At 44.9% G+C, this 23,334-nt stretch overlaps 1 protein-coding gene across 1 annotated transcript; it reads left to right on the top strand.

Moving 5' to 3' along the window:
- The first annotated feature begins 1,507 nt into the window (after positions 1-1,507).
- SARS1 (seryl-tRNA synthetase 1) lies at positions 1,508-23,296 on the top strand. Its single transcript, XM_035017860.1, has 11 exons — positions 1,508-1,738; positions 10,069-10,139; positions 13,782-13,859; positions 15,686-15,844; positions 16,827-16,970; positions 17,748-17,903; positions 20,150-20,371; positions 20,943-21,072; positions 21,341-21,498; positions 22,385-22,514; positions 22,858-23,296. The coding sequence occupies exons 1-11, from the start codon at positions 1,603-1,605 to the stop codon at positions 23,013-23,015; spliced, it is 1,542 nt and encodes a 513-aa protein (XP_034873751.1). The 5' UTR covers positions 1,508-1,602; the 3' UTR covers positions 23,016-23,296.
- Positions 23,297-23,334: the final 38 nt, after the last annotated feature.

Below are 23,334 nucleotides of genomic sequence, written 5' to 3'. Positions count from 1 at the left end.
AGGTGATGAAAAGATGAGGAATTATTAGGCTAGCAGTTAGCTAAGATTTACCTCCAGCTCTAAAAATTCTATGATTCTTAAGTTGATGAAGTATGCCATTATGTTAATTTGTTCTATTTATCAGGTAACATGAGCATTTTAAAGGGAGATGACTATAATATAATGATAAGACTAATGGTGAAAATTCTTAAGGAAATTTGGAGAGGCCAGAATTTCATCCTTCTAATTATACTGAGGACCTCCTTACAGGATTGGCCTAGTTGACCTCCTCCCCTAGGCCTGGGCCCCACTGCAGCCTTGTGAACACCCATCACTGTCTTGAAACTTAGCAAACAACACACTTTGGCAGTGCCTTCACTGACACAGAAGGGTCAGCCCCTATCAGACCTTGCTCTCAGAAGGTTTCAGGGAACCTGACACTATGAAGACAGTTTTCTTACATATTTTCTCCAGAGACTGTAGCTGCCTACATATCCTTTCCACTGGTTTTAAATCTAGCATCCTAGGCAAACGGAACCTAGGGTGGCAAACCCAGACAACCCCCTTACCCAAGCCCCCCCTCCAGATCTCTACTTCTCAGCTTCACCACTGTCTTTAGCCCTATGCTACATCTAAGTTGGCTTGGCAGACACTTGTTGGGGAGCAGGGATAGCAATGCCATATATCCTCATCACAGGAGCCCATGCAAGTGCTGTTAAGACCAAGAAGGTCTTAGCACAGCCAGCATTGCCGGTGGGGCTCTAAAGTCTCTATAAGAAGGATGGAGTGGGCAGACTGCCTATTCCCAAATCCTCCAAATAATCTCTTGTTATCAGCAGTACTTTTTGATAACTTTGGCTCCAATCAGCAACCATAATATTTCACTGTAAGGGTGTGAACGTTATAAAACGAAAATATGGTGAAATTTTTGTTCTAAGAGTTTTAAACAGACCCAAGATGTGACCTCAATACCTCATACTTTCTTCAAATCTGCTAAATACTTACCCCCTTGGAAAAGTCTCATGTCCCTCTCTAAAATGTTTAAATCTCACTTTTCCAATCCTGTGATCCAAAAGGTTGGTAATAGGACAAACTGATTTACTCAATAATCACGTTAAGAAAGGTATCCTAATCATGCATCATGCGAGAAAGGTATCCTAGCTCTAGGTAACCCAGGGACTAAAACATGTAGCCATATTCTTGTCTCAAGATGGAGAAGAGAACAGAGGTTCAGGGAGAGGGTCCAGTCTTAGGAACCATGCTTGTAAGACAAAAACTGGCATCTATTGGAAGCTCTAGCTTCCAAGCCGGAGATCATATTGGCAGGCCTCTGCCTAACCTGAGATGTGCCCTTTAATACGAGGAAACTGAGGCAAAACCCGGACAAAACCCACTAGCCTGGCCAGCCCTGCACGCACCCCGAGACGCCCCCGCCCCACCACTCCACGTTCCTCCCCGCAGCCCCGACTCCAGCGCAGCTGCTTCCAGCCGACAGGGGGCGCCTGCGCCCTCCAGCCGCGCCTGCGCGGGGAGGGCGGGTCAGCGCGCCGGCGCAGTGCGGTGGTCACTGGCTGCTGTGGTACGTTCCTTACGTCACTTAGCGTTGGCCCGAGAGAAGGAAAGATGGTGCTGGATCTGGATTTGTTTCGGGTAGATAAAGGAGGGGACCCAGCCCTCATCCGAGAGACGCAGGAGAAGCGCTTCAAGGACCCGGGACTAGTAGATCAGCTGGTGAAGGCAGACGGCGAGTGGCGACGATGTAAGTACCGGGACGCGCCGGGTATCCTCCGATCCTAATCCCAACTTCATCTCTCCGATCTCGTTACCGCTCCCGAGGCCACAGCCTCCACCCCTTGTTAGTCCCCTCCCTGGTTGCGGTGACTCCAGGCTCTCACTGTCCCCTAAAACGCGCTGTGCGAGCCGGGACCATCCCACCTTTTCCCTCCGCCCGGGCCATGGGAGCTCTCTGACGCGCGTGCTCGGTGCGGGTCGCTGGGCTGTCTGGGAAGGAGCTTGGCGCGTGCACATCAGGAGCTGTCAAGCCTTCCTGCCGCACGGGTAGTCAGAAGAAAGCTAGGGCGGGAGGTTCGGGGCTTGCGGGTCCCCTTTCCTGACACTCATCTTTGGTCGCCTTCGGTCCCTTTCTCATCTTCAGCAAGGCCCGAGTGGTCTCCCTCTAACCTGGTAAGACCAAAGGCTCCAGCCTGAGCCTGAGTCACATCTGCAGCGTAGTAGTTCAGTCCACACATATTGGAAGGATTTGGGGATTTCGGAAGCCGCTCCTGACTAAAAGCAGTGATCCCGAAGCTTTGGGGAAGGCCATCCCCCTGACCTGCAGGCATACCTTTAAGAATCGAGGAAAGACTTTGCCGTAGTAGACCAGACGTGGGGAGCGGAGTGCCGGGAGGCAAGAACAAGCTTGTAATTATTGAGCCTGTTTAATTGTGATTTGCCCAAGTTTTCCGGGAAAGACTTAGGCGAGTCGGTCTAGAACCTTGAACTGATCCGGGTGTCTTTCATGAAGCTAAACCAGAGAACCCTCTGCCTATCAACTTCTGCCTGGATTAACCGGGGGAGTCACTGATTGGCCGGAAGCTGTCAAGCACATGTGATTCTTTTTTTTTTTTTTTTTTGTCTGATGCAATAGGTCTAACCAGCTGAGAGCCAGGTTTTATGACAGCATACTGCAAAGGCCCTCGCTGTCCAAGAGTGTGGTGGATTTCCGTTAGGAAAATTGATTTTCCTAAATTGATCAGGGCATTGGGTAGGAAGAAAGTATTTGTTTAACTTCTGTTGTCTGCTGATTCTGTGGTCTCATTCATTCCAATGTGGTATTTGTTTGACTGTGAGATCCCACCACCTGAATCTAAATCTGAATTTTTGAGTTGGAATTAAATTAAGTGGAAGGAAAAAAACTAGCCTGGACACTGTTTTACTGAATTAGAAGTCAGAAGTATCAGATTTTGTGTCAGTCTGGTTATTGTACAGCTGTTAAGTGACTTTGAATGTGTTACTTAGTCTCTTGTGTATGGTGTACATGTCCACAGGAAGTTCTGTTCCTTACTTGTTGAGTGGATATGTGGTGAGGGGATGAGTTCTTCAGGGACAAGTTCCGTGTTTTATTCGCCTGTATGTCCCAATAGCTGGGGTATACATACACATACAGGATATACATACATATGCATGCATATAATCCCAATATCTAGCACTGCACCTGGTTCTTGGTAAGGGCTTAACAAAGGGTTACTGAATTTGTGAGTATCTTCTGTGTTCAGGGCACTTGGCCCTTCTGTATGAAAAACAGTTTGTGTAGTTTATTTTCAACACATCTGTTGATTTGATTCTTTTCTACCTAACATCCCTTCCCAATATTCTCTTAGCAGCCAAAAGGAATTAATGATTTTTCCCAAGTCACTGGCTGCCCAAGTTGGACATTGACTGACCTTGTATCTTATATCAAGGTTCTTCTGTCATTGACTGCAACAAGGATGTGTAACCGAGAGCCACATTAAAAATTCAGATCATGTTCCCTGACTGAGGACCCAGTAGACTCCACGTGTATACCTGTTTGTCTGCCTGTGGACAGGCAAGGTGGCACTAGGGCTCTGTGTGGAACACAGGTATCTGAGAGAACTTGGAATCGTAGTATCACATCAGAGTTTACCACAACTCTTCTAACTCCAAGATTCAAACTGTGATTTCTTCTTTTTAATTTAGAGTAGTATAGCAAGGGCACATTTGGACATATGATAAGCAGTTGTCTCGACTATTTCCAAAGCTGCTAGATTTCAGTGTATCTTGAAATCTGCTGGTAATTACAGGAATTCTATCTAACCTGTGCTATCCTGAATGAAATTTCTCTTCACTATCTTACTGCACATGCCTTAAGTCAGGTCGTTCTCTTTGGGAGAACTTTCTGACTGCTTTCAGTTTTACCCCAGTCTCACCTAGTGCAGGGCCACATCCAGGACATGTGATCTTTTTGGAATGGAAATCTAATCATTTTACATCCGGGTTTAAGTCTTGCAGTGACATTCTTACCTTAAAGCAGTGCCATCGGAGGGCACCAGGCTGGCTTAGTTTATTAAGTGTCTGACTTCCGACTTCGGGTCAGATCATGATTTCAGAGTCCTGGGATCGAACCCTGAGTTGTGTGGAGCCCTGCATCTGGCTCCACACTCAGCAGGGAGTCTGCTTCTCCCTCTCCCGCTACCCTTCCCCCTGCGCGCGCACACTCTTTTTCTCTCTCTCTCTCTCAAATAAATAAATTTGTGAATTTTCTGGTAGCCAATTAAAAAGGGAAAGAAAAACAAGAAGTTCATTTTAGTAAGATACTATACTACGTCAGTATATCAAAAATTGTATGTTCAACATGTGATCAGTATAAAAATTGAGATATTTTACATCCTTTTTCTTTTTTACAAGTCTTCGAAATCTGGTGTATATGTTACACATACGGTGTATCTCAGTTTGGGTTTGCCATTTTTCAAATGCTCAAAAGCCTCATGTAGCCAGTGGCTACCATGTCAGACAGTGTGGCCCTAAAGCACGAAAATACAAATTACTGAACACAATTTACAAAGCCCTGCGTGTCTTCCTAGCCTCATCTTTTGTCGCTCTCGCACATCTACCCTCCACTCTTTGTTCTAGCCTTGTTATGCTCCCTGTATGCCCTTTCACACGTCCATGATTGTTGCCTCTTCTTGGAATATTCCTTATCAGGCTACTGCCCCCACTCCCATCAGTCCTCTTTGCCAAACCATCTCTTCTGCTCCCATAGCACTGCCTCATTTGTTGAGTCTTCTCCGCATATTAGCTCATATATCTAATTGTGACAAATATGGTATTTTTATACACAACCTTTTCAAACTTTTTTTTTTCCTGAGATGTAGTCAGCAAAGTGTACAGATTTTAATGTGCAGCTTGATGGGTTTTACAAAGCTGTATACCTATCTAACCACCACCCAGGTCAAGGTCAAAGCCTCAGCAGGCTCCCTCATGCCCTTTTCAAAAATAACAGTATTCTGCCCTTTGTCACCATAAATTAATTTTGCCTGGTTTTGAACTTAATGTAAATACTCTTATATAGCATATATTTTTCCATTTACACTGAGTTCAAAATCAGGCAAATTTAATTTGCCTGATTTTGGTGTCTTTCTCTCAAAATTATGTCTGTAAGATTATTCTACCTTTTCATGTGGAGCAGTGTTTGGTTCTTTTTCATTGCTGTACAGTACTCTATTATGTAAATATACCAATTACCATATAGATGTACTAATCAATTCTTTTGATGGCCATTTGGACTGGGTATTATGAATAAAGTGCTATGAACATTGTTTTGTGTGTCTTTTGGTAGACATAAGCACTCCTTTCTGTAGGTATATATAAATGGAGTTGCTGGATCATAAGGTAGGTACATGTTTAGGTTTAGTAGATATTACCAAATAGTTATCCAAAGTAGTTGTAGCAATCAACACTCCCACCAGCAAAATAAGAATTCTAGTTATTCTACCTCCTTGCCCTTAATATTGGCAGCCTTTTTAATTTAATTTTAATTTAATTTAGTTTTAGCCATTCTGGTGGATATATAGTGGTATCTCGTGGTTTTAATTTGCATTTTCCTGGTGACTAAAGATAATTGAGCACCTGTTCATATCCTTGTTAGTATTTGGATAGCCTATTTTGAGAAGTGTCTGTTTGAGAATGTTGACCAATTTTTATTTAATTGTCTTTTTCTTACTGATTTGTAGGAATTCTTTATCCCTTCTGGATACAAGACCTTGTCAGATACGTATATTGCACATATTTTCTCCCAGTCTGTGACTTGCCTCTCACTCTCTCAGTCTTTTAATGAATAGAAATTACTAATTTTAGGGGTGTCTGAGTGGCTCAGTCAGTTAAGTGTACGACTCTTGATTTCAGCTCAGGTCATGATCTCAGGGTCCTAGGGGGCTCCACACTCAGCGGGGAGTCTGCTTGAGAATTCTCTCCCTGTCCTTCTGCCCCTTCTCCCATTCATGAGCTCTCTCTCTCTCTTTCTAAAATAAATAAATAAATCTTTTTTTAAAAAGTATTAATTCTAGAGACAAACCATAAGAGACTCTTAATCTCAGGAAACAAACTGAAGGTTGCAGGAGTGGAGGGAGCTGGGAGGGATGGGGTGGCTGGGTGATGGACATTGGGGAGGGTATGTGCTATGGTGAGCGCTGTGAATTGTGTAAGACTGATGAATCACAGACCTGTACCCCTGAAACAAATAATACATGATATGTTAATTTAAAAATTTTTTAAAAGTATTAATTTTAACAAAGTCTAATTTATTGATCTCTTCTTCGTAGTTTGTACTTCCTGTGTTCTGTTTAGGAAATCTTTTCATATCCCAAGTTCCTGAAGAGATTTTCCAGTATTTTTTCTAGAAGTTTTACTAGTTTGCCTTTCACATTTAGGTGGATGATTCATCCCACATTGATTTTGGTGTATGATGTGAGATAGGGATCAAGTTCATTTTTTTCCCACGTTACTCCAGTTACTCATGATAAAATGCAGGAAGCTAGGAATAGAAGGGAACTGCCTTAATCTGATCATAGATATTTATCAAAAAACCTATAACTAACATTCTTTTTTTTTTAAGATTTTATTTAGTTATTTGACAGAGAGAGACAGCGAGAGAGGGAACACAAGCAGGGGGAGTGGAAGAGGGAGAAGCAGGCTTCCCGCTGAGCAGGGAGCCCGATGCAGGGCTTGATCCCAGGACCCTGGGATCATGACCTGAGCCGAAGGCAGAGTCTTAACAACTGAGTCACCCAGGCGCCCCACATTCTTTTTTTTTTTTTTTTTAAGTTTTTATTTATTTATTTGACAGAGCACAAGTGGGGGAGCGGCAGGCAAGGGGAGAAGCAGGTTCCTGGTTGAGCAGGGAGCCCAAGGTGGAACTGGATCCCAGGACTCTGGGATCATGACCTGAGCAGAAGGCAGATGCTTAACTGACTGAGCCACCCAGGGGTCCCCTATAGCTAACATTCTTAATGATGAAGTACCGAATGGTTTCTCCCTGAGGTCGGGAACAAGACAAGGATATCTGCGGGCGCCTGGGTGGCTCAGTTGGTTAAGCGACTGCCTTCGGCTCAGGTCATGATCCTGGAGTCCCGGGATCGAGTCCCACATCGGGCTCCCTGCTCAGCAGGGGGTCTGCTTCTCCCTCTGCCCTCTTCCCTCTCGTGCTCTCTGTCTCTCATTCTCTCTCTCAAATAAATAAATAAAATCTTAAAAAAAAAAAAAGACAAGGATATCTGCTATCACCACTTCTAATCCACATCATGCTAGAGGCTCTAGACAGTATGATATAAGGCAAAAAAAAGAGGGGTGCCTGACAGCTCAGTCAGTAGAGCATGCAACTCTTCATCTCAGAGTTGTCAGTTAGAGCCCACATTGGGCACGGAGCCTACTTAAAAAAAATAAAGAAGATTGGAATAGAATGTGATGACAGATGGTCACTAGATTTACTGTGGTGATCATTTTGCAGTGTATACAAATAGCAAATCATTATGTTGTACACCTGAAACTAATACAATGTTATATGTCAGTTATACCTCAAAAAAAAAAAAAGACTGGTACAGAAGTAAAGCTGTCATTATTTGCAGATGACTTGATGGTGTGTGCAGAACTGAACTATTAAAATTAAGTAAATTTGGAGCACCTGGGTGGCTCAGTCACTTAAGTGTCTGCCTTCAGCTTGGGTCATGATCCCAGGGCCCTGGGATCGAGTTCCGCATCCAGCTCCTTGCTTCGTGGGGAGCCTGTTTCTCCCTCTGCCTCTGCCCCTCTCCCTACTTGTGTGCTCTCTCTCTCTCTCTGACAAATTAAATACATAAAATATTAAAAATAAATAAAATTAAGTAAATTTAAAATTTTTTAATTTTAAATTAAAAAAAATTAAGTAAATTTAACAAGATCACTGTATACAATATACAGAATCAATGGTATTTCTATATACAAATAACAAAAAGCATCTGATGCCTAGAATACATTTAATAAATGACATTCAAGATCCGTGCACTGAAAACTGAAAAACATTGCTGAGAAAAATTAAAGATAATGATGGGATATGTTACATTCATTGATTGAAACATCCAGCATTGTTACTGTTTTCTTTTACTTTCAGCACCTAGCATGATATTTTCTTTTTTATTCCCAGCACTCAATACAGGGCCTTCCAAATAGGAGGGACTAAATAAAAATTTATATAACTTTTTATTTCAAAATAGTTATAGATTGACAGGAAATTGCAAAAAGAGTACAAGGAGGTCCTATGCACCCTTCACGGGTTTCTCCTACTGATGACATCTAACACAACTGGTACAGTATCAAAGTCAAGAAACTGACATTGCTACAGTTCAGACCTTATTCAGATTTCACCAGTTTTACATGCACGTGTGTGTGTGTGTGTGTGTGTGTAGTTCTGTGCAGCTTTATCCCATGTGTAGATTTGTATAACCACTGTCACACTCAGGACAAGGCTGTTCCATCATCATAGAGATCCCTCTCACTGTCCCTTTGTAGTCCATTCTCTCTCTTCTCTCTCCCCTGCCCCCTCTAACCCCTGGTGACCGCTCTTCTGTTCCCATCTCTCTAATCAAAGTAAGTGAATGAGAAAGTAGTTAGAACATTATGTACTAATGTTTAGTTCAAGTTTGGCAAAACCTTAAAAAAAGGGGTGCCTGGGTGGCTCAGTTGTTAAGCGTCTTGTCTTCGGCTTGGGTCATGATCCCAGAGTCCTGGGATCGAGCCCCGCATCGGGCTTCCTGTTCCGCGGGAGGCCTGCTTCTCCCTCTCTGCACCCCCTACTTGTGTTCCCTCTCCTCTCTGTGTGTCTCTCTGTCAAATAAATAAATAAAATCTTTTTTTTTTTTTTAAAGATTTTATTTATTTATTTGACAGAGAGACAGCGAGAGCAGGAACACAAGCAGGGGGAGTGGGAGAGGGAGAAGCAGGCTTCCTGCCGAGCAGGGAGCCCGATGTGGGACTCGATCCCAGGACCCTGGGATCATGACCTGAGCCGAAGGCAGACGCTTAACGACTGAGCCACCCAGGTGCCCAATAAATAAAATCTTTAAAAAAAAAAAAAAAAAAAAAACTTAAAAAAAAATAGCTGCCTAGGAGCTGTCTCATTTCTAGTCATCATTTCACCCGTCAAAAACTTGCTGTGGTCCTCAAGCTTGGATTCAAGAGGTCTGACTTTTGCTAATTAGACTTAGATTAATGAACCACAATACTGATACAATAGTTTGGGCCCGAATACACATGTAGGCTGATTAGTGCACCATCTTCTCGCAAAGAAACTAAAGCATAAGAAACTTATTCTCCAGGCTGCCAGGTGAGATTTTTGTCAGAGCAAAGGGAGTAACATTAACCATTTCTAGCACAGAGATGCTGCAACCAAGTTCACAGGACTAGAAACAGGATAGCTCTCTTTCCAGATTGCCGTGCATACCACATAGTTTCTTTCTTTCTTTTTTTTTTTTAAGATTTTATTTATTTAACAGAGACACAACGAGAGAGGGAACACAAGCAGGGGGAGTGGGAGAGAGAGAAGCAGGCTTCCCGCTGAGCAGAGAGCCCGATGTGGGGCTTGACCCCGGGACCCTGGGATCATGACCTGCGCCGAAGGCAGACGCTTAACGACTGAGCCATCCAGGGCGCCCCTTTTACCACATAGTTTCTTTCAATGGATTTTAAGATAATTGAGCAGGTTATAGTTATTTGAGTTTTTTCCAGGTTTCTCAGATTTGTTATTTGACCGTGGCATTGTCCAGGTTATGATAGTTTCCAGTTTCAGTCCCAGAAGGGACTTTTCCTTGTCACCAAATGCTGGGAGAACCCCATTGTCACCAGTATATGCCAACTAAATTTAGGGCTCTAAAGCTGTAAGATTTCACAATTTCATGAGATCCTTTAGCTCTGCCTAAGGAGTTGTGATTGGCAGGGGGCAGTTTTTTGTTTTTTGGTGTTTTTTTTGTGGGTGTTTTGGCGGGGGGCAGTTCTTAATTATGTGCATATCTTTGGTATATTCTTGGATTCTTTATTCTTCAGGCAGATTTCGGGCAGACAACTTGAACAAGCTGAAGAACCTGTGCAGCAAGACAATTGGAGAGAAAATGAAGGTAAGAGAACTAGGTAACAGCCTTGAAAGCTTGAGCAGAGGTATTTAATTTTACTCTTAGTTAATACATAATTTCTAACCTAGTGTCTAATTCTATGAGATACTGAATTTCTTACCAAAGGGACAAATATTTTAAAAAGAAAGGAAGAAAGTAGGAAAGAGAACTAAGAGGCACTTTCAGGGATCGGTGAGTCCATTTTGTGTCTTCAGATAAGTCTTAGTCCCTTCAAGCTGCTATAACAGAATACCATAGATGGGCGGTTTATAAACAAGAGCAGTTTATTTCTCACAGTTCGGAAGACTGAGAAGTCCAAAATCAAGGTGCTGGCAGGTTCTGGGTTGGTGAGGGCCCACTTCCTGGTTCATAGACAGCTGTCTTCTTGTTGTGTCCTCACATTGATAGAAGGGAGCTCTCCGGGGTCTCTTAGAAGGGCACTCATCCTGGGCGCCTGGGTGGCTCAGTTGGTTAAGCGACTGCCTTCGGCTCAGGTCATGATCCCAGGGTCCTGGGATCAAGCCCCGCATCGGGCTCCCTGCTCTGCGGGGAGCCTGCTTCTCCCTCTCCCACTCGCCCTGCTTGTGTTCCCTCTCTCGCTGTGTCTCTCTCTGTCAAACAAATAAATAAATAAAATCTTTAAAAAAAAAAAAAAAAAAAGAAGGGCACTCATCCCCTTTATGAGAGTTCTGCCCTAATGACCTAATATCCTCTGAAAGACCCCACTTCCAAACACCATCACATTGGGGGTTAGGTTTCAACATACAAGTTTTGGGGGGGGGGGGCGCCTGAGTGGCTCAGTCAGTTAAATGGCTGCCTTCAGCTCGGGTCATGATCCCAGGGCCCTGGGATCGAGCCCCGCATCGGGCTCCCTGCTCAGCGGAGAGCCTGTTTCTCCTTCTCCCTCTGTCTGCCGCTCTGCCTACTTGTGCTCTCTCTCTATCTCTGTTAAATAAATAAAAATCTTTAAAAAAAAAAAAAACAAGTTTTGGGGGGGACATAAACATTCAGTCTGTAGCAAGAAAAGATTCTTGCCACATTGCTCATTCATTGTCTGTTTTGTTCTTATAATAACATAACTTCCACCAGTAATCTTACCCAATTATTTCTTAAGCTCAGTCTACAGTGCCAGAAAGGTTTTCTTAGGGTGGACTTGAGATTCTTTGTCTCAGTGTAGTCGTGCTCTTTAATGGAAAGAGCACAGATAAGGAGCCCAAATCCTGGATTGTTGGCTATGTGACTTTAGGCAAGTTAACTTCTGAGCTTCAATTTTTTCATCTGTGAAATGACAATACTAACATTCACCTATAGAACAGAATTGTAAGAACTAAATTTTTTAAATATAGAGAACCTGGCACAATGCCTAGAACATTGTAGTTATTCAGCAATTGCAAGTAACAGCAGAGGGCAAGTCATTACTGGCCTTCATCCAAAAAATCCTTCCTGTGCTTGAAGAATGTTAAATTTTAGCTTGGCCTTGCTTTGCTCTCCAGAGTAGTTCATGCTTTTAATCTTTCCTCAAAAATATCCTTAGCCCCTTAATCATTTTTAAAAAACATATTAAATACTCCCTCAAATCTGTCTCATTTTTAAGTTGTAAACCTCTAAACTAAACCAAAAAATTATAAAATTTTGTGACCTGAACGAGGGAAGAGCATAACAAAAAGACTCCCTCCAGATTCTAGTACCTCACACTTCAGGAAAGTCTGACTCCTTCTCTTTAACAGTATTTTGTTACACTTTCAGCTTGTGACTGGCTGTGGAAATTGATACCGACAATCATATAGTTTTCTTCCTTTGGGAAACACGACACTTAATCATTTGCATGTCAGAGACCCCATAGTTATGTAAATTCCAGTGTGCACTCTGCCTGTGTATTCCTTGGGACCCATACACAGGTAGTGCCAGCCTAGTGTTTTCCTAGCAAGATGGAAGTGTTTTCATTTGCAGTAGCATTCTTAGATCCCTTCACTGTAGCCCCACAAGGCGTGTTCGCCCTTCCTATCCATCAGAATGGTCTTAGCAGGGCTTTAATTTGTATAGCACTTGAAAGTATTCATTTTGGTTTTTCATCTTTGCTGGAGTATAGGTAGTACCTTTGTCAACCTTATTAAAAGGGCAAAAGAATAGGCTTAGGAAATTAAGCAGCCTGCCTAAAATCACATCGTTAGTTGCAGAGTCAGAACTTGAACTCAGAACTTGAATTTGCCGCCCTAAAGGATTATCAGATAGCAAAGGGGCCTCAGCTTTCTTGACTGCTAAATGGAAAATCTTGAGATTTAGGCCATTTCTTCCTACCTCAGTAGTCTCTGCTTATTCTTTTTTTTTTAAAATTTTTTTGTTATGTTAATCACCATACAGTACATCATTAGTTTTTGATGTAGTGATCCATGATTCATTGTTTGCGTATAACACCCAGTGCTCCATGCAGTACGTGCCCTCCTTAATACCCATCACCGGGCTAACCCATTCCCCCACCCCCCTCCCCTCTAAAACCCTCAGTTTGTTTCTCAGAGTCCATCGTCTCTCATGGTTCGTCTCCCCCTCTGATTTCCTCCCCTTCATTCTTCCCCTCCTGCTGTCTTCTTTTTTTTAGTCTCTGCCTATTCTTAACAAGACTCATTCTGAGATTTTCAGACTTCCACAACTTTTTAAGGTGGTTTTGCTTGAGTCACTGAAAGATGTGAGTTCGGTTATGGTTAGCATCCTGACTTCTCACTTTGGTATATGAGATTGTGTAATAAATCAAAAGGATTTCTACCTCAGAAAATTGAGTTCTTTCTTATGACTCAGTTTTGTGCAGTAGTATATGAGGTTGTGTAAACGTAATTGCCTATTGTTATGTATAGAATAAAAAATATATCTTTAGGACATTGGACATGACTTGTACTTGCAAAGCAGACCCTGAATCTCCTCAACTTGTTTTTATGCAAGTTTTGCTGAGGCCTTACATATCTTATTATAATGGCCTTTGATAATTTTCTTTAACTTCTTTTAATTTGGGAAGAATTTGACTCTTAAATTATCTTCTCCATGGCTCTGAGCAAGGATTGGAAATGATTTGGCAGAATATCACAAAGAAGGGGTAGAAGAGAAACCAGAGGGGAGAAAATCTAGCCCTTCATACATTCTGCAGTTTTGCCAAGTTACATTCATTGCTCTAAACTTAGTTCTAGATTTGGTGACTTTTTTCCTCAAAAATTTTGCTTTCCTTAGTGTCCTACTATTCTGTCATCCCATCCATTTTTTCCTCTTAGCCTCAGTCCTGGGATTATTCTTAGGAAGTGGACAAGGATTCACAGATTCACATCCAGGCACCTGCCCCAGAGCTGGGCAGTGGTATGAGCGTTTTCACACCTTCTTGGTGCCCATAACAACTCTACGTCCAGGGCAGACATTCTTCCTACGTTCCTGTTGGTGTCAGCCCTCTGACCCCGATGGATTAATTGATCTGTCCAGGATCAAAAAAGCCAGAAAGTGGCAGGATAAGGACTCGAAACTTTCTCACTAATTTTTTCTCTCATATGTTGCAGCTTTTAGATACAGTTATATAGAAAGTTATAAATAAGTTATACTTATAAAACTATGTCAGAAATTTTCTTTTATTTAATAGTATTGGTTTTTTTTTTTGCTTTGTTTCCCCTGCAGAAAAAAGAGCCAGTGGGAGATGAGTCCGTTCCGGAGGATGTCTTAAATCTCGATGACCTCACTGCAGACAATTTAGCTGTAAGTTTTTGTCCTTCCCTTTTCTTTCTTTTTTTTTTTTTAAAGATTTTGTTTATTTATTTGACAAAGAGAGCAAGAGAGAGAACACAAGCAGGGAAAGCAGGAGAGGGAGAAGCAGGCTCTCTGTCGAGCAGGGAGCCTGACATGGGGCTCAATCCCAGGACCCTGGGATCATGACCTGAGCCAAAGGCAGATGCTTAACAACTGAGCCACCCGGGCGCCCCGTCCTTCCCTTTTCTAGGCTGGATTTCTGTTCTTTCATCATAACTTTGTTCCGAACAAGCAAGTGCTGACACTCAGCTCCACGCAGCATTGTGGCATCCTTGAATGTGTGCAGCTGGGAAATGTCCCCCTCCGCTCTTGTTGGACTCGATACTTGAGTTTTTATTAGATCACAGAGACAGGGACGGATGGAGTGGAAAAGTCAAGAGTAGGAAGCAGAGGAAAAAGGAGACGAACAACCTTTGGTTTATAGAACTCAGTTTTCACAAAGTCAAGGATCTTTTCAATTTACTGTAATTCAGTAAATATGCACAACAGTGAACCTAGAGAAGTAATTTTCAAGTTTTTTAGTCACCGAACCCTTTCTTAAAACCTGCAACACAAAAGCATAGCAAGAGCATAAATACACAAAAGCAAAGTTGCTGTGCTTGAAGGGCTAGGCTGGGGGAGCTATTCCTGTGCAGCCCCACTTGCCAAGGGCTCTCCCGTCCCCATGAAATCAGTAGTTTGAAACACTTGCAGAAAGGAATACAAAATAAGCTTAAGACAGGTTCTCTTGTTCCTAATAAATTTATAATCTTCCTAGAGAACAGTTAAATGTAGTACATAAGAACGCTAAATTGATTTAATTAGGAATATCAGAAAATACAAGTTAAGGGAAAGAGCTCTTAAAAGAGCTACAGTAGGGGCGCCTGGGTGGCTCAGTCCTTAAGCCTCTGCCTTCGGCTCATGTCACGATCCCAGCGTCCTGGGATCGAGTCCCTCGTCGGGGCTCCTTGCTCAGCGGGAAGCCTGCTTCTCCCTCACCCACTCCCCCTGCTTGTGTTCCCTCTTGCTGTGTCTCTCTGTCAAATAAATAAATAGAATCTTAAAAAAAAAAAGTTCATAAACTCTATTAAAAAAAAATGGGCTCCTGGGTGGCTCAACCGGTTAAGCGTCTGTCTTCGGCTCAGGTCATGATCCCAGGGTCCTAGGATCGAGTCCTGCATTGGGCTCCTTGCTCGGGGGAAGCCTGCTTCTCCCTCTCCCTCTGCCTGCCTCTCTGCCTACTTGTGCTCTCTCTCTCTCTGTCAAATAAATAAAATAAAATCTTAAAAAAAAATTCTATTTAAAAAAAAAAGAGCTACAGTATTAAAACCCTTGAGATATATACGACTGAGAAGAATGGCCAGAATTGATCCATCTCTTCCTTAGGTACCCCAGAAGAAAATGCCAATGAATTGTAAGGGCAAAACTGAGTGTGTGCGTGTGAAGTAAATCTCAGTTCTTCGAAAGCCTTCACTGTTGATTTTTTTTTTTTTTTAATATTTTATTTATTTACTTGACAGAGAGAGAGAGTAGCAGAGGGAGCAGGAGCGGCAGACTCCCTGCTGAGCAGGGAGCCCGATGCGGGGCTCGATCCCAGGACCCTGAGATCATGACCTGAGCCGAAGGCAGACGCTTAATGGCTGAGCCACCCAGGCACCCCTTCACTGTTGATTTTAACAGTGCTATCACAGGGCTTGTCATTAGAGCACAACAAGGTTAGGGCAACAGAATCTTATTCCTACTCTGTACCTTGACCTGCTGTGACTTGGGTACTGGCCTGGCCTGTTCATCTGCAGAGCCTGAAAGTCTCACAAATCAAGAAAGTCCGACTCCTCATCGATGAGGCCATCCTAAAGTGTGATGCCGAGAGGATAAAGCTGGAAGCAGAGCGGTTTGAGAACCTCCGAGAGATCGGGAACCTTCTGCATCCCTCTGTGCCCATCAGCAATGATGAGGTAGGTGTTGGCGCCACAGTGGGCGGCGGCCTGCCCGGGGCTCCCCTCTGCTGGGGAGGGGGCGGGCTGGGAGGAGGACTGGGAAACGCTGCCCCTCTCTGTATAATAGGCCTTGTGTCAGAAGCAGGCTCTTTGTATATTCGCTCTGCCCACCAATTGAGAATTGAAAGAGTCAGATCCTTGCCTGATTGGGAAGTAGCAGAGACAGCAGGTAGGAGGAGACCCCGGGCACAGAAATCTCTTCTGAATCGGCCGCTGTCCTCCACTGCGTGTTGCCCGTGGTAGCAGTGAGTCCTGTGGGAGGGATCTGCTAAATCACCCTCACCCCTCACCCACACCCTGCTGAGAAGCTGCAGGTTGAAGGGAAATCTGCATGATAAAAGTTTCCTGCTGAGTGGGAGCTTCCCCAGCACAAAGCTGCTCTGAGCCCAGCCTTTGTTCCCTGACACCCCAGCCGTGGCTGGGCCCATCTGTGCCTCTTTCATTCATTCCCTGGTGAACGAGCCTTAAACTCACTGCCGGCTGGGGTGGGAGACTCGGGAGGTCAGGGCCCTGAGCCCGCCCTCATATGGCCCCAGGACCAATGAGAGCCTGGAAAAAAAAAAATCTACATTCTCCTCTGCACCCCAGGCGATGCTGATGGGGGGGTGGGGGGGTGGTTGTCCTGTAGCAGGATTTTCAAGGAGTCTTTTAAAAGGGTAAAAAAAAAAGTGAGACTGTGACAGATCTCTTAGAAATTCATGATTTTGGTTCCATGGCTAGAATCACTTCTAGGAATTTGTAAATTATTATTTCTCTATTGAACACACATCCTCTAGCAAATTCTCTTCCTTAGTCTCTGTACACAGTAACCAAAACCTAGTGTTTCAGTTATGCAGTAGTTTCGCAAAGCTCTAGGTTGTTTTTGGAATGGGGTTTAGAAAGCTGGAGGTTGTGAAATTCAGTGATCATGCATCTTTCTCTCCTGGTCTTGTTTCCTTAGGATGCCGACAACAAAGTAGAGAGGATCTGGGGCGATTGTACAGTCAGGAAGAAGTACTCTCACGTGGACCTGGTAGTGATGGTAGATGGCTTTGAGGGCGAAAAGGGGGCCGTGGTGGCTGGAAGTCGAGGTTACTTCCTGAAGGTAAGAGCCAGGAACCCGTAGCGATGGGATTCTAAAAAGGAGCTAAAAAAAACTATGCAGAAAACATAACCTACTTAAAGAGGCCACAGATCCACCACTTGTTCATGCCTTTATCCTGCAAACTTACTGCCAGTTGGATGCAGTTCTCTTTTTGAGACAGGAGAGTGCTTCTCCGGATTCCCTAGAACAAGAGCCCCTAAGTGATCCTCCATAATGAATATATGTTGTACTGACTGGATCAGAGCAGTCTGCCTTTTAAGGGGCTGAGTGGAATTGGACAGACAAGTAACAAAGAGTCAGAACCCACTGTGATGAGTGCTGTGGGGTGAGTGGGCCCAGAGAGCTATGAGAACAGGTAGGCAGAGGCGGCAAACCCAGAGGAGTTGGGACAGAGGGCAGATGAATTTAGGGAAGACTTTGGAAGGGCATGGGAAAATAATTTTGGAGATACAGGACATGTATACGTATACATATACATATACATAGTATGCTCTGCATACACACACGGATCTGGTGTTTTAAGATGTAGCACAAGAAAGCTCTCCCGTGCACCTTGGGCAAATCATCCTGTCTGCCTCGCTTTGCTTCTCCTGCCAGTGTGCCTAGATGATGTGCTGGGCATTGGTATCAAGAAAGAAACTCTTAAGTCAGGCACTGGGGTTCACAGTCTTTGCTGGCCTCCCGTGTGCCCCCAGTTGCCTCTGAGTGTAAATACTAGCAGATGAACATGGTAGTGGCAGAAGCCAATCACACAGCGCTGTGTCTCTGCTCCTTTAGGGTGTCCTGGTGTTCCTGGAACAGGCACTCATCCAGTATGCCCTTCGCACCTTGGGGAGTCGGGGCTACACCCCCATTTATACCCCCTTTTTCATGAGGAAGGAGGTCATGCAGGAAGTGGCACAGCTCAGCCAGTTTGATGAAGAACTTTATAAGGTGAGTAGCCTGGGGCAACATGGCAGAATGACTTTGTTACAGAGTTTAACTTCAAAGATACAGAGCTGTGTTGTCCAGGAGAACCTCCTGCGGTGTGGAGATACTCTGTATCATGGCTGTTGAGCACTTAAAATGTAACTAGTGCAACTGAGGCAGTAAAATTTTAATTTTTATTAATTCTAACTTAAGTAGTCACATGTGGCTAGTGGCTACCATACTGGGCAGTGCAGACATAGAGCCTGTTTTATCTTTCCCCAGATAATCTATATGACTTACTCAAATTGAGCATACTTTAACACCGTGAACTTCGGAAAAAAGCACATTTTTTGAGTGCTTGGACAAAACAAAATTCAAGAAGCGGCTGATCTTCCCATGTCCTCCTCCTCCTAACCCCAGACTGGGAGCTAGAGAGCAAGACGTATTCTCCTTGGGATGGATGTGGCTTCCAGTCTGTGGCTCCTTCTCAACCGTGGAGCATCTCAGGGGAGAACCAGAGGATTCACATGGAGAGTCAGAAGCTCATTCTGATGAGCTGGCTCCAACCCCAGCCGTGGCTTCCCCAGTCTATGCCTGGCACCCAGAATTTCTAGAGCATCTCTGCTAACAGCATGGTCCACTGGCCACTTTTTACTTGTCCTTCCCCTTCAAGACTGTTCTATCAGAAGGGGATGACTTGGCTCTTACTGGGGAGGAGTCAGACAATGCTTTTGGGCTCACCTGACTTATCTTAGAGAGGAGTTTAGTAGAACTTCTTCCCATTGATGAGTTCCAGTTACGTTTTCATTCAAATTGCAGTGGGAAGCAAAAGCTCTCTAAACCCTAAGGATTAGTCTAACCTTTGTGTTCTCCTTCTCTTCTTCCCTAAGATTTTATTTATTTATTTAGAGCAAGCGAGAGCGAGTGGGGGGAGGCGCAGGGAGAGAGAATCTCAAGCAGACTCTGCGTTGAGTGCGGAGCCTGATGCGGTGCTGGACCCCATGACCCTGAGGTCATGACCAGAACCAAAATCAAGAGTCGGACGCTTAACTGACTGAGCCACCCAGGCGTCCCTTCCCTTTCTTTTCTTTTCTTTTTTCTTTTTTTCCCCCTTTCTTTCTTTTAATGTGGAGGGGAATGTGTTCATGGATCAGCCGAAACCTGTTTTCTCTTTTCTTTTTTTCCTCATCTCAACCGCAGTATTGGACAATCACAGCTTTAGGATGCCCTGCATGGAGGGTTATGAGAGAGACACTAGGTAGCAGGTGCCCCCTGTGTTTCCCGCATTCCCCATCTCTTCTCCAGATGCTTCTTGGATCCATATGCAGGGAGACTCACATAGTGAGAGTCCCCATAGTGAGAGTTTGGGCTGGCACTTCCTGCCTGATAACCTCGGTCTATGAGTTCTCTGGAGCAGCACTGTCCAGTAGGACTCTCTGCAGCGATGGAATGTTCTGTCTCTACTATCCGGTTTGACAGTAGCGGCCACATGTGGCTGTTGAGCACGTGAACTGTGGCTGGTGCAAGCCGAGGAACTAAATTTTAATTTACTTTAAATAGCCACATGTGGTTAGTGGCTGAGTTCCACTGTCAAGTAGCAACGTAGTCTTCCAGGTCCCCAAACGCTGACCCAGAGGAAGTTTCCACCCTCCTCTTTTTATTTTTATTTTTTTTAAAGATTTTATTTATTTATTTGTGAGAGAGAGAGAGACAGTGAGAGAGGGAACACAAGCAGGGGGAGTGGGAGAGGGAGAAGCAGGCTTCCCACTGAGCAGGGAGCCCGATGCGGGGCTCGATCGCAGGACCCTGGGACCATGACCTGAGCCGAAGGCAGACCCTTAACGACTGAGCCACCCAGGTGCCCCCAAAGTGATTCTTTAAGGAGTATTATCCTACACTAACTCCTGAGCACCAGGAGAGCAGAGACCGTGTCCCCTTTTGCCCAGCATTGGCAAACTTGGCACTTAGAAACACCTAACATACGTCTGTTGGGGGGATTAACGTATATTGCTACCAGCTCGGGTTTTACTGCCCTGCCGTCATTGGCCACTATTCACTATTTATAAATGTCTTATGTATTAGATAAGTAAAAAAAGTATTATCAGAATATTTTATCTCCTTTTAATTTGCATTTCTTTGATCTCTAGGAGGGATCCCATTCTGGAGGGACCCATTTCCTCCTTTGTCTTTTTAGCCTTGCCTGTGGTTTCTTGCTCTCGCTGAGGTCCTCATCCCTCACCCTTAACTAGTAGAGGTCCCTCCTCCTCCAGGTGATTGGCAAAGGCAGTGAAAAGTCTGATGACAACTCCTATGACGAGAAATACCTGATTGCCACCTCAGAGCAGCCCATTGCTGCCCTGCACCGGGATGAGTGGCTGCGGCCGGAGGATCTGCCCATCAAGTATGCCGGCCTGTCTACCTGCTTTCGCCAGGAGGTGGGCTCCCACGGTCGGGACACCCGTGGCATCTTTCGAGTCCATCAGTTTGAGAAGGTGAGTGGTCAGGTCAGGGGGAGGAGCAGCACCCTTTTGTCGACCTCTCCAGGGTGGTTAGAGACAGGCAGGCTCTGTGTTGCTCAGACCCAGCCTCGCTCCAGTCTTCCCTCTCGCCGCCTACATCTGTTTCTGCCTAAGAAGCACATGCTGGAGTGGCCGTGGGCGCAGAGCCTGGAACCAGGCTGCCTGAGTCCTGGTGCCGGCTCTGCCACTTAGCAGCTGTGTGACCTTGAACAAGTTGCTTAACATCTCCACACTCAGTTTCCTCCTCTACAAAAGGAGGGTAATAATAGTACCCACCTCATTAGGCCTGCTGTGAGGATTCTGCTGGTTGGTAGGGGCAAAGCACTTAGAACAATACTTGGCATGTATATGGTAGGAGCTCCATGGAGCATTCGTTCTCAGAGCCCCAGTCCAGTCCAGCACCGATCTCCCGCAGGGGCCCCAGCCTCCCCTGACTCCCAGTGGTGTAGGAATAGGTCTCCATTGCAAGGATATCTCCCGCTTCAGTCCTTTCGTTTATTCACCCTGTCCCATTTTCATGGTCTCGTTGGGTCCCCCTCTGCAGATTGAACAGTTTGTCTACTCGTCACCACACGACAACAAGTCATGGGAGATGTTTGAGGAGATGATTACTACCGCAGAAGACTTCTACCAGTCTTTGGGGATCCCTTACCACATTGTGAATATTGTCTCAGGTATCTGCCTCCCTTTCCCGCATCCCACAAACACCACCCTCACCAGGTGAGCCGCCACACAAAGAAATAGCTCACATTCCAATTAATTGCCCACATTAATTAAAATATCACACTGTTCTCACTTGGGAATATTTGGTGATAAGAATATCTGGGCATGGTTTCACTTCTGGGGATAGGATGTGAATTAAAGAATTCTTCAGGTTTGCTAAAGGTCAGTCTCCTGAAATACCATCCCTCCTTCATGAATTCTAGGGGTTTTCCCTTACAGGTTCTTTGAATCATGCTGCCAGTAAGAAGCTTGACCTGGAGGCCTGGTTTCCGGGCTCGGGAGCCTTCCGTGAGTTAGTCTCCTGTTCTAACTGCACAGACTATCAGGCTCGCCGGCTCCGAATCCGATATGGGCAAACCAAGAAGATGATGGACAAGGTAGGTAGCCCCTTGGGAGGTAGGAAATAGGGCCTTGTGCAGAATAAGTCCATCTTATTTCTCAGTCCTTGGAGGATGTTATGTCCCCACATCAATGGGAAAATTTGAGCTTCTCAATCTAGACCAAAAAGGGAATCTGGAAATGACTTCTACTAAATCAGGACAGAGTCCTTTTATTTATTTATTTATTTATTTAAAAGATTTTATTTATTTATTCATAAGAGAGAGAGAGAGAGGCAGAGGGAGAAGCAGGCTCCCCGCTGAGCAGGGAGCCCGATGTGGGACTTGATCCCAGGACCCTGGGATCATGACCTGAGCCGAAGGCAGACGCTTAACCATCTGAGCCACCCAGGCGCCCTGGACAGAGTCCTTTTAGATAGAAACCTGAATCTAGCTCTATTCTACAAGGTATTTCTAGTTCTTCTCTTTTGGGCTTTGTTCTGTGTGACTTCAGTTAAAGAATAATCCCCATTTGTCTACAGAAGACACGTTGGAGGCAGTGTCTTCCCTCTCACCTAAGAAGGTCTAGGTTTGTAAGTTTATCTCTTCAAACCCAGTTTTCAGGCCCTAATCTTTTCCAAAGTCAGGGACTTGAAAGAGGTTAAAAGGAGAGGCCACTGTGGAAGTTTCCTCCTTCCCTCAAAGGGCCCAACTCTCCTCCATTTGCTGGGACCTATCACTTGTCACTCATGGAGATCTGAGGAATCTTCCTGGAATTATTATTATAGGCAATAAATATTAAACAGAATTCTAGTCTAGTAAAAGATCAATAATGCTTTGGATTTGGATAGTTACAGTTGAGGAAGTCTGGCTAAGTGGGTGGTTCCTGGTCATGAGTAAGCCTAGGCTGAGTTTCATGCTCCCTCTGGGGACCCTGTCTTTGCAGGTGGAGTTTGTCCATATGCTCAACGCTACGATGTGCGCCACCACTCGCACCATCTGCGCCATCCTGGAGAACTACCAGACGGAGAAGGGCATCGTCGTGCCTGAGAAGTTGAAGGCGTTCATGCCGCCGGGTGAGACTCCCTGCCCAGCCCGTCTTCCTCGTCTTCGGTCTTCCCGCTCTTCTGAAGAGCAAACCCCCTTTCAGAGTGGACCAACTGTTCTTGGTCAGAAACAGTCCCCAGAACTCTGTCTGTGCTGTCCCCAAAGTTGAGAAAGTAGCCACTACAGGTATCCCTTCCTGTTTAAGCTCAGCTAAAATTCAGACCGGGGAAGAAAAGAATTAATGAAACCAGTTCCCATCGTGGGTGCCCTTTTGTTCATAGGGATCATCGTCTTGTGGAACTCTCCACAAGAAGTCCTTGGGCTTTGACTCCTGAGAAATGATAGGTTATTTGGTTGGCTCTCTCCCTCCAGGTCTCCAAGAACTGATCCCCTTTGTGAAGCCTGCACCCATTGACCAGGAGCCATCAAAGAAGCAGAAGAAGCAGCATGAGGGCAGCAAAAAGAAAGGGGCAGCCAGAGATGTCCCCCTGGAAAGCCAGCTGCAGAACATGGAGGTCACCGATTCCTGAACATTCCTTCCTCCCAGTTTGTCGGGCTTTCGTTTCTGTCAGCTGGGTTCTCAGAGCCTGCCCACGGGCAGGGAAGCCAAGCACCCACTCATCACCCGCCCCATCTGACTGCATTGCTAAAAGGGGAACAGTCTGCCATGTACAGTGCGACGTTCCCGTCTCCTTGCATGGGCATAGGATCCATTCACTGACAACTGATGAAACCATGTAATAAAGCATCTCTGGGGGAAGGCTAGGACTCTTCCACGGTCTTCTGCCCAGGGCTTGAACCCTGTCTCTGACAATTCTCCCTGGAACCACGCTCATTTCTGGTTTTCCT

Source organism: Mirounga leonina, unplaced genomic scaffold (assembly GCF_011800145.1).
Source record: "Mirounga leonina isolate KUSES-001 unplaced genomic scaffold, KU_Mleo_1.0 Mir_173, whole genome shotgun sequence".
Classification (NCBI taxonomy): Eukaryota; Metazoa; Chordata; class Mammalia; order Carnivora; family Phocidae; genus Mirounga; species Mirounga leonina.
The sequence above is the reverse complement of the archived record's forward strand: the minus strand, read 5'-3'. Positions and strand labels throughout refer to the sequence as shown.

Coding starts and splice junctions, on each gene's coding strand:
- SARS1 (XM_035017860.1), top strand. CDS start 1,603: ATGGTGCTGGATCTGGATTTGTTTCGGGTAGATAAAGGAGGGGACCCA. Junction 1,739..10,068: donor AGACGGCGAGTGGCGACGAT/GTAAGTACCGGG, acceptor TTTATTCTTCAG/GCAGATTTCGGGCAGACAAC. Junction 10,140..13,781: donor CAATTGGAGAGAAAATGAAG/GTAAGAGAACTA, acceptor TTTCCCCTGCAG/AAAAAAGAGCCAGTGGGAGA.